General features: G+C 43.9%; 1 protein-coding gene across 1 annotated transcript in view; it reads left to right on the top strand.

The window, feature by feature from the left end:
- The first annotated feature begins 9,935 nt into the window (after positions 1-9,935).
- Positions 9,936-10,747, top strand: part of LOC106818114 (cytosolic 10-formyltetrahydrofolate dehydrogenase-like) — a 27,848-nt gene continuing 27,036 nt past the window's right edge. Inside the window, exon 1 of the mRNA XM_014822835.1 lies at positions 9,936-10,166. Coding sequence (XP_014678321.1) covers positions 10,122-10,166 — 45 coding nt within the window. The 5' untranslated portion in view covers positions 9,936-10,121. The remainder of the gene's footprint in view (positions 10,167-10,747) is intronic.

Raw genomic sequence — 10,747 nt, 5'->3', positions numbered from 1 at the left:
GTTTTTGTGTTTTCTGACCATGATTATTATGGTGATTGAAAATAGGAATTTGGGATATTTTTTTGGACAACCAAGAAATTGTTGCGGACAACCCGATTTCGATCCTGGTTGTCGCAGGAACAAACCACATTTTTATTTCTTATCTTCGACACATTGGGCTACTATGTTCAGAAAATATCGACGGAGAATTAGCGTTTTCTATTTTCAGCAATGAGTGACCGCCTGGTGCAAATGGTGAACGTAATGTAATATTAGTCTATTGTGAGTACTTACTGCGACATATCCATGACTAACTGACACCACTAAAGTTGTAAAAATGCTCCATGCACCTGAGAATTCTGAGAAGTTACGTGGTTACCATCGCAGAACGCACGAACTCGCCTCATCCTGACGTCACATAGCTAATATGTCAACAAACGCGCGCCATGTACTGTGTGTGTTGCAATTGAAGGGGTGTTGCAAGGTGTTAGTAAACTATTTTGGGCGTGGATACGTGTTGATCACTAGCAGATGTACATAATGACATCGAAGTATCATGCAATGACAGCTGTGCGGTTGACGCTTAATGATACCTGCCGGTTGTATCATGTCCTGACGTCATAAATGACTCAGCCCGCTTGCCTTACTACAGCATTGCGGCGGGTAAGCAACAAACGCTGCTGACACTTCACATGTACGCGTTATAATGGAGAAATTTACTATGTACACATGGTTGCAGCATAGTGTTTAGCCATCGAATAAAGTTGAAAACGAAAATCGATTGAAAATTTCATTGCACAACGTGGAAGTATCCTTAACCGAACCCTCTCTCTCTCGCTGTACCTCGTCATCTGTATTGCCTACGGGATCGAGTCTCCGTCTATAATGGGCAAGAGTGCGTTACATGTGAACTTGCTGCAAGCCCAATCCGCAGCCGCCAGCGGTTGTTCATAGCCGCCTTCTTGCCTAGTAGCATCGCGATAGGTCATTTCGCATTATATTTGACGGAATGCTGTATTGAGCGCATTCTGCGGGCCAATTGCAAAAATGGCGGTGTAGCTTGTTCAGCAAGTCTTCTCGCGATTCGCAACGATAGTTGGACAATCGTCACCTGCAGGAAACCGGATTTAACTGAGATTGCAAAACAGTGAGTTGTGGAAACTGCGGGCGGCGAGCTTAGGCACCATGTTGTATATGCCTCATAGCTACCATTATTATTTACCAATGCATCCATTTATTATTACCATTGTTTTTTTTTTTTTTTTTTTTTTTTTTTTTTTAAAATACAAACAAAAATTTTTATTTTTTTATTTTTTTTTTTTTTTTTTTTTTTTTTTTTTTTTTTTTTTTTTTTTTTATTTTTACTTTTAATTATTAGCCAGTCACGTTATCTATTTACTATGCACCATTATTAGTTACCTTTAACTTTTATTATTACAATCAACCGTATTATGACCATGCAGTGCAATGCACGGCATTATGTATTACCTTACTTTTATTATTACAATCACTGTATATACCCATGCACCATTATATTATGCACATTATATGCCACAGGCACTTGAAACGTCTCAATAAAAAAAATTAATGGTAAATAAACACGAATGTACCAAGTTCTTAATGTTTCTCGACTCCTTCGCCTATAATCCCCACCTGTAAATGTCAAGTCAAATGCTCATACTGCAACACCGCAAGTACACCGCACTCCCGTGCTGTGCACAAACAACATGAATACGAGAGCAGGTTAGGACAGGCGTGATCGTGAAATCGCTCGACGCTCGCTTCATTTCACACGATCACAGCAACAAATACACATTCAACAAGCTTCCTCTTGGTATCCATTGTGTCACAGAATGTTGAACGTGTTTGAATTATAACGTGGCCTTTGTCTTACCTACCCCGTCAGTGATATTTTGTGAAATCCTGCACAAAATGTTCTCTCCGTGAAAATGTAAGAAGACAGAATACCAGTAGTATATACCCTAACCCTAACGTGGCTACTTCGATCNACTCCACCACAGAGTCACCGCAGTAGACGTTAGATGAGCGCTGTCGCTATGCGGCACTTGTTTATATTTTGGTGAGGGTTATTGGCCAATAACCCTCACCAAAATATAAAAAAGGTTATATGGGACAGAATTATTCGGTCTAGAATGCACGCATCCTTTTCGTCTTATCATAGACACGCTGGCCATCTAATTTCTCCTCCTGCGATTTACGTTTGGGAGGTTGAGGGAAGCGCCGTCCAAATACTTTCACATAACAACCTTGATGTTAGTAAATTGTACTATTGGATAAGGATGTACCTACTATTAGCTTCACTACTATTTATATAGACTGCTTCAAGTAACACACGCATGCGATGTGGTTGCGATGTGAATACCTCCATATGAGAGCCTATAACTGATTAGTTGCGTCATTTCTACAATCAGACCGTTTGTTCTATGTCAACAGCTACTGTCAAGCGATCAATCGGTAGACTGGGTGGGTTCGAGACCCCATTGTTTAACAATGTTTACACTGCCGTAGGGTCTAGCATGCTTGGAGCGTGCAGAGCGTGCTAGCGTCTACTCTACTTGGACTAGCGCGTCTAACAGGGAAAACTTGTTGGATCTTGGATGAGAGACGCTGCCACCGGTAAAATCGATGGGAAATTGGCTGGGTGAGGGACGGGGAAAATATAACTAGTCCCGCCGGACTAACTGCTATGGGAATTTACTAGTCCTTCTGATTATTTACTAGTCTCGGACTAACGGACTAGCGTTAGTGTCGAACCCTGCTGTTACAAAAATTCGAAGTGACGAGCGGCGGATATATTGAGCGCCATTTCTGTTGACCTGTGATGTACGCATGCCCAATGCGCATAGCGTTCGGTGGTGGCCGAGGTGGGCCGAACGCTATGCGCATTGGGAATGCGTACATCACAGGTCAACAGAAATGGCGCTCAATATATCCGCCGCTCATTACTTCGAATTTTTGTAACATGTTATATTAGTTTAATACAGAGTATTGTGATACATAGTAAGTTCCAGGATAGCGGAGGAAAGTTCGTGTTGAGAATAAACCCAGGTTGGAAGTTCTAGTCTCTGAAAACGCACCAGCAAACCGCCTTGAGTGATTCACTCAGGGGTTCCTCCACAGAAAACCATAGGCTCGCGTTGTAACCCCATCCTGTGTTTGGGTTACATTATTGTATCTATGTACTCACTAGTCTGAGATTCCTCTGACCAATGCCCACACCGACGATTTTGGTGGATTTGTTGTGGGTTAGTGTGGTTTGGTTTGGGCTAACCCACACCAAATCCACCAAAATCGTCGGTGTGGGCATTGGTCAGAGGAATCTCGGACTATGTACTCACCTACTCTGTCATCTTGTCTACTGTACTAGGGCCCTATGCATAGCTAGTGCAAGTAGTCAATACTCAAGCCAGTAGGCCATAATCTAGTCTATTCTCTACTTAAGCCTATCCTGCACAATGTTAATTGTTACACAGACTACGAGTACAAACCACTGGCAGCAAGAACAAGTCGGCACCTGCAGCTACAGCACACACGCGGCCATTGAATATATATATACTACATGGTGCCTAACTCGCCGCCGCACGGACCACAACTCACCGTTTTCAATCAGTTAAAACTCCGGTGTTCCTGCAGGTGACGCCACTGATAGTTGGAATCGCGGAAGACTGCTGAACAAGCTACACCCGCCATTTTTGACAATCGCCCCTGCCAGAATGCATTGAAATCACAGAAATTCCTTAAATATCCATGCGAAACCATCCTTCGAATGCTACCAGGCAAAAGGGCGGCATGCCCAACCGCTGGTGGCTGCGCTGATTGGCTGCAGCAAGTTTAACGTGCAGACAAGCTGCGCAACTACGTTTGTTGACATCGCGGGTGAGTCATGGCCAATCAGCGCAGCCGCCAGCGGTTGGGCATGCCGGCCTTTTGCCTGGTAGCATTCGAAGGATGGTTTCGCATGGATATTTGAGGAATTTCTGTGATTTGAGCGCATTCTGGCAGGGGCGATTGTCAAAAATGGCGGGTGTAGCTTGTTCAGCAGTCTTCCGTGATTCCAACGATAGTGGCGTCACCTGCAGGAACACCGGATTTGTATCTGATTGAAAACGGTGAGTTGTGGTCCATGCGGCGGCGAGTTAGGCACCATGTTGTATATATATATATAGTCAATGGCCGTGTGTGTGCTGTAGCTGCAGGTGCTGACTTGTTCTTGCTGCCAGTGGTACAAACAAGCTAGCTAAGTATCGCTCATAGGGTCTATGTCCCCCAGGGTACTATCGGAGGGTACCCTGGTAACTATCTGATAGGGTTAGCAGGGTTCTCCCCAGGATGAAATTCAAACAGGGGGGAGGGGGAGGGGGGAGAACTAGGGGGGTCCGGGGGGCGTGTTTTTTTACCGTACCACTAATTAATGCGTAAAATCGCCACCACACCATAGACGGTATTTGGGGTTCTTGTATATATAAGATAGCCGAGTCGGTGTACAGACTGTTAGTGTTGAGTTAGGGACAGGTTGACTGTTTGTACTTGTGTATTGTCTGTAGTGCATGCGTGGCACGGTAAAAATACACGCGCCGGGTGTCCTGGTCGAATGGGAATTCTTGACGATGGATTCCCGCGCTGGCAAACTTTTATTGTGGTGGAATTTAATCGGGGCGGAGGTAATTTAAACGGGGCGCAATGATTAAAACAGGGGGGGAGTTTTCCCAAACGGGGCGGGCGCGCCCCGTTTGCGCAACGTAGGGAGAACCCTGGTTAGGGTTAGGCGTAGACGTAGGCGACGGGAGTAGGCGTAGGCGACTTCCTAGACTCGTTAGTGGAGTAGGCGAGGTACGGTCCGGCATATTAGATAGTAGTCCGAGCCGGCACAGACCCCAGTAATGGAGGTGGCACTTATAAGTAATATATGCACCCGATATATACAATCCTATTGCGTGTAACTTACTTTAATCTGAACTTGAATCATTTATATACGTGCATACACGCTATGATGTCCTGGTAGCGGCCACAACATAAGAATATATCAAGTTGTTAACCTAATGGTAAATATAAACATCCAAACAAAATGTTCTGTCTTCATTCACATTTGTCAACCAATGAAAATCACTTCCGGTTACTTTGGCTATTCCCGATGTTCAACAGGAAACATGGTAGGTAGTCCGCGCCGTCTATTATTATTTCGAATTATTATTTCCGAGTGAACCCGAAACTACCGGAAGTGAATTTTATTGGTCGATCGAAAAATCAGTCCAATATGGCCAAAAATATCGAAGTTACTCTTACTAGGATCAATTATTGCATGAAAACAAAGTTCTAAAACGGAGATAAAGTCATCGGAAAGCGATATTGACAAACAGAAGGTCTGTACTTAATATTTTGGGTTGGATATACCCCCGTTACGCCCTCAGTCCTACTCGGTTCACCTATCCAATGCCCACAACAAAAATTGCAACAATTTTTACAAGGGTCACTGCAGACGATAAACCCGCATCCTCAGATTAGCAAAGCGGAGTTATAACGTCTGCATTTGCGGACTAATTAGATAGTACCAGGGTACCCTCCGATAGTACCCTAGGGGACATAGACCCTCTCAGCCTAAGTATCAGTATGTTCAAAAACTTGAATTTGAATGCAGTTGAAAGTGGAACTGATTTTAGTTAGTACATACCAGAAATTGTAAATCTGCCCCTGATGTACCCTAAATTTCGTGGGCCATTCCTAGTTTAGCACCCCGGATTTAGTTTAGCACGCATGCGAAAACACATTTGCGTGGTCCCAAACTATCCTTGATCCGATTTCGTCGCGGCAGGGTTTTCATTATCTTTTATAGTAACAGGCCAAAACGCTTTTGCAACAGGCCGCGGGGGAGTGCGGGCGGGGCTTTGTGGGTACCCCCCCAATTTAAAAAAAACAAACCTAGATGCTCTGAGATGCAATCTGGTGTATTCTGAGCTGCAGTAAACAGACACATTTGAATTACAGTATGGTCCTTTTTTCCAATTTGGTTTCTCCTGGTACATTCAGAGTTCACAAAAAGTTTGCAAATTATGACGATTTAGTAATTATAAGAGTTAGACAATTAAGTATGTAAATAGCGTTACTCAAAAACAAAACAATGCTTCTTGTGCACATAACATGCATACAAATATACTCAACTGATTTATTAGTAGTAGCTCTTTTTTTTATAAATATACTTGAGCCAATTGTAACCGGCCGAAACAGCAGAGTAGACGGTCAATTCGGTTCCTAATGAGAACACTGGGCAAAATCACGTCTCCGGTTAGGCCAAAACAAAATATATGTGTGGTTACCGTTACATGCGGGAAAAAATAGGGTAGGTAGGTAGGGAAAACATTTTATTTTCTTAAAATATTTTATTTACGAACCATGTCCGAAGGATGTGCATTGTGTTTTTTGAAGCAGGAACTGTCCAATTCATTTTTTATTTTTTTTTAGTTTTAAAGAAAATTGACAATAAAATGTTTAGGGTTGCTGAGAATAAATAGGGTCGGTCGGGAAACCGTAACCACACCTATATTTTGTTTTGGCCTTACGCAAAATAATCAAAAAAAATTGCGAACCCGACTTCTCGATCTCCTCGTTTCAGACACGATGTTCGCCGTTGCGAGAATGGCCCACCAGGTGGCGCGGAACGGAGCGAGCGCGGCGGCGCGGCGCGCGTACCACGGCGGCGTCGCGGGCGAGAACCTCCCGTTCGACATCAACAACAGATACAAGCTGACGGCCATCTTCACCATCTTCTTTGGCAGCGGATTCGCGATCCCGTTCATCGCCGTGCGCCACCAGCTGCTGAAGAAGTAAACTCGCGCGCGAACGCCACGCCAGGGGGCGCCAACGACGGATGAACGTCGTCTTCGTCGCGGTAGTGACAGATGGAGCTTTCGCGCATGGAGAAATTTTGATTGGGTGCGAAATTAGAATCATGATGTTTGAAGCGACTTCAATCCCGTGCTATCCCTCGGTTGGATTTGTGAATTCGGTGTGAAGTCATGCCGTTTACAACAAAGGCAAGACTGATGATACTGGCGTGGTGAAAGTGGATCGCTGGAAATGGTTTACATGTAGAGATTTAAACAAATATTTCGGTGTTTTTCGCCGGTGAGTTTGACAACTTTTTTCTGTCCGAAAGCCAGATTCGCTTATCATCTGTTATGAATATATTGTTGTACACCATGCGAGTGAAGAGCATTTGCTGATCATGACTATTAAAGCGAAATAATTGTAGCACTGGACATTCTTCGTTGTTGATGAATTCAGAGTTGTCGTGTTTTATGTATCTGGCCAGTATCTCCTTTGGTGAAATGTGACTTGCATGCATGCACACGCCCTACGGACATGCACACACACATGCATATGCACGTGTGCCACGTACACTGATACCAGGCTTCTCCCTACGTTGCGCAAACCAGGCGCGCCTGCCCCGTTTGGGAAAACACCCCCCCTCCCGTTTCAATCATTGCACCACGTTTAAATTATTTCTGCCCCTATTTAAAAAAAAAATTTTTTTAATAGGAGTGAGGGGCCACGTTGGCAAGAATTCCCATTTGACCCACTGGCAGCAAGAACAAGTCCGCACCTGCAGCTACAGCACACACGCATCTATTGACTATATATAACAACGTTATATATAGTTGTTATATTGGTTATAGTAGCTATAGTTGTTATAGTAGTTATATATAACTATATATAATGTTGTTATATATAGTCAATAGATGCGTGTGTTGTAGCTGCAGGTGCGGACTTGTTCTTGTTGCCAGTGATTCGACCAGGCCCCCGGACCCCCCTAGTTTCCCCTCCCCCCGCCCCTTCCCCCACCATCTCCCCCCTGTTTCAATTTCATCCTGGGGAGAACCCTGGATACATACACTGGCAGCAAGATCAAGCCCGCACGTACAGCACACACGCGTAGTACACAACCCATTGACTATATATATACAACATGGTGTCGAACTCGCCGGCAGTCGCCGCCGCAGTTTCCACAACTCACCGTTTTAAATCAGTTACAACTCCCGTGTTCCTGCAGGTGACGCCACTTTCCAACTATCGTTGGAATCGCAGAACATTGCTTAACAATATACACCCGCCAATTTTGACAATCGGCCCGCCAGAATGCGCTTAAATCACAGAAATTCCTCAAATATACATGCTAAATGATACTTAGCCTGCTACAGGGGAAGGCGGCGGCTGGCTGAACCGTTGGCGGCTGCGCTGATTGGCTGCAGCAAGTTTAATGCGCAGACAGGCTGCGAAACTACGCTTGTTGACATCGCGGGTGAGTCATGACTCATGGTATGCGCAGCCGCCAACGGTTCAGCCAGCCGCCGCCTTCCCCTGTAGCAGGCTAAGTATCATTTAGCATGTATATTTGAGGAATTTCTGTGATTTAAGCGCATTCTGGCGGGCCGATTGTCAAAATTGGCGGGTGTATATTGTTAAGCAATGTTCTGCGATTCCAACGATAGTTGGAAAATGGCGTCACCTGCAGGAACACGGGAGTTGTAACTGATTTAAAACGGTGAGTTGTGGAAACTGCGGCGGCGACTGCCGGCGAGTTCGACACCATGTTGTATATATATAGTCAATGGCGCGCGTGTGTGCTGTACGTGCGGGCTTGATCTTGCTGCCAGTGGATACATATATTGATTAAATTCAAGCATGTTATACAGAGATGCAATGACTGGCATTTTTGATAGGAGATTCTACAGTGGCACCCTCTGGCGGCACAATTTCTCGAAATTAGCCGAGTGAGTGACATCCCTGGGTTTACATTATCTCTGCCCATATCCAGAGCCGTACGCAGCAGGGGGGCAGCAGGGGCAGTTGCCGCCCTAGAGATTTTCAGAGTATGCCTTTTAATGGGACAAATACTGTACACTTTTAGAAATAAAATAGAAATGTGACAAAAGGTTATCTTAAATCATCAAAGAAATATTACTTTAAATAAAGAAATGTGAAATTGCGAAACTTTAGGGCAAAGGGCCGGGGCATGGGGAGTACCTTTCCCCCCCTACAGAAAATTTCCTACGTACGGCCTCGCCCATATCTCGTTTTAGAATTGTTTATATAAAGTCGTTAACTTGGCATTGCTCATGAGCAACATGTAGAAATTAGAAGAAAAAACACATTTACACATTGAAATTGGTAATCTTACTATATTACAGGTTGACCTGCGAATGCTCTCGCGTTCATGAATTTATACATTGATTCTTCAGACTGTATCATAAAGCCAAAGATCTATTCAGGGTACAAAAATTGCAGCCATTGAACCCGCAGTAAAAACTGGCATGCAGAATCAGGCGCGGATCTAGGCCGGTTTGCACCGGTTTCCAGAAACCGGTCACAGTCTGGGTATCTTCAGAATTGACCCTCAAAATTCACCAGAGTGCACCAAATATAGCCTAATTTTTAAAAAATTACCGGGGGGTGGCATGCCCCAGGACACCCCTAGCTGTGACTAGAACTATGGAAACTGGTCACCCAAACCCTCTGGATCCGCCCCTGAGAATTGCGCCAATACTTCTTTCCTTACTTTAAAAAAACACACTGTTACTATCGACACATGCACACGTGTTCATGCTAACAGTAATTATGTTTTTAGCATGTATGATATAGCATTTATAATATCAGGAGGTAATGTAAGGAGAACGACTGATTTTTCAGCATGTAAGGAGAACGACTGATTTTTTATTGGAAATGAGCGACACCTTGCGGTATTAAATCATACAAACCGACTAGGAAGTGCACCGATGGCGCTTACATCGATTTATCCACTTAGTCTGGTTCTAGCCTAATTCTTTGCGCTGCTCTGTGTACATTGTTACAAAGAGTAGCGCAGCGGAGATCGGCGAGTGGGAGACTATGGTTAAATCACGTACGTGTATTTCAACGTGGCTGGTGAACTGTAGACTGGAACCCTCCCTTTTCACTTGGTCGACAACAAAGGCGTTTCACCGACCTAAAGAGTCGGTAGTTCCAGTCTAGGCCCCCCTTACAAATCGCAACCGAGATTAAATCTTAGATTAGGAAACCACTGACAAGCGCATCTCTTCTGCTTTATTAGTTCGCGTGTATTTTTAAAGACCGCGTTGTCTGCAGCAAACATGTTGCGTGCAAGCTGGTATGTTCGCCAATTTTCCACTTCTCAGGTGAGTCGTAGTTAGTCAAAATGGGCATAAAGAATAGTAAAATATGCGCGATCTTTCTCCGTTTCCGTCTGTCCGCACGCAGACGTTAAAACTCCTCTTTGCTAATCTGAGGGTGCGGGTTTAACCCATTACTGGGGTCTTTGTCGGCTCGGACTACGTTTCCGTGTGCTGTTACGATACCGCATAGATCAGCATAGTCAATATTGTAAACCTGTAGTTGTAAACCTGTAAAATTGTAGTAGTAAGAGACTAAGAGACTGAGTAGGTATAACCTTTTCTATAAATCTATCTCAATATAGCTTTCCATGCTGATGTATATAATTGTCTATCTATATCTCTGCTCGTATTGGGGATGTTGGGACTGATATAGTATATACTGATAGCACTGATAGATACTTCATGATTTATCATGCCATATATCTGATTATTAATTTATTGCTGATTGATTGATTGATTGGTTAATTAATTGATTAATTGATTACCAAATTATGTTTGATAAGATTAAATTATTTGCTTCTCATGCAGTGGCCCTAATTAAGTTAGTATCTACCTTTTTTGCCTTTGTGTGGCTTTGACACTCT

The sequence above is a fragment of the Priapulus caudatus genome, unplaced genomic scaffold, assembly GCF_000485595.1.
Source record: "Priapulus caudatus unplaced genomic scaffold, Priapulus_caudatus-5.0.1 Scaffold2033, whole genome shotgun sequence".
NCBI lineage: Eukaryota > Metazoa > Priapulida > Priapulimorpha > Priapulimorphida > Priapulidae > Priapulus > Priapulus caudatus.
The sequence above is the reverse complement of the archived record's forward strand: the minus strand, read 5'-3'. Positions and strand labels throughout refer to the sequence as shown.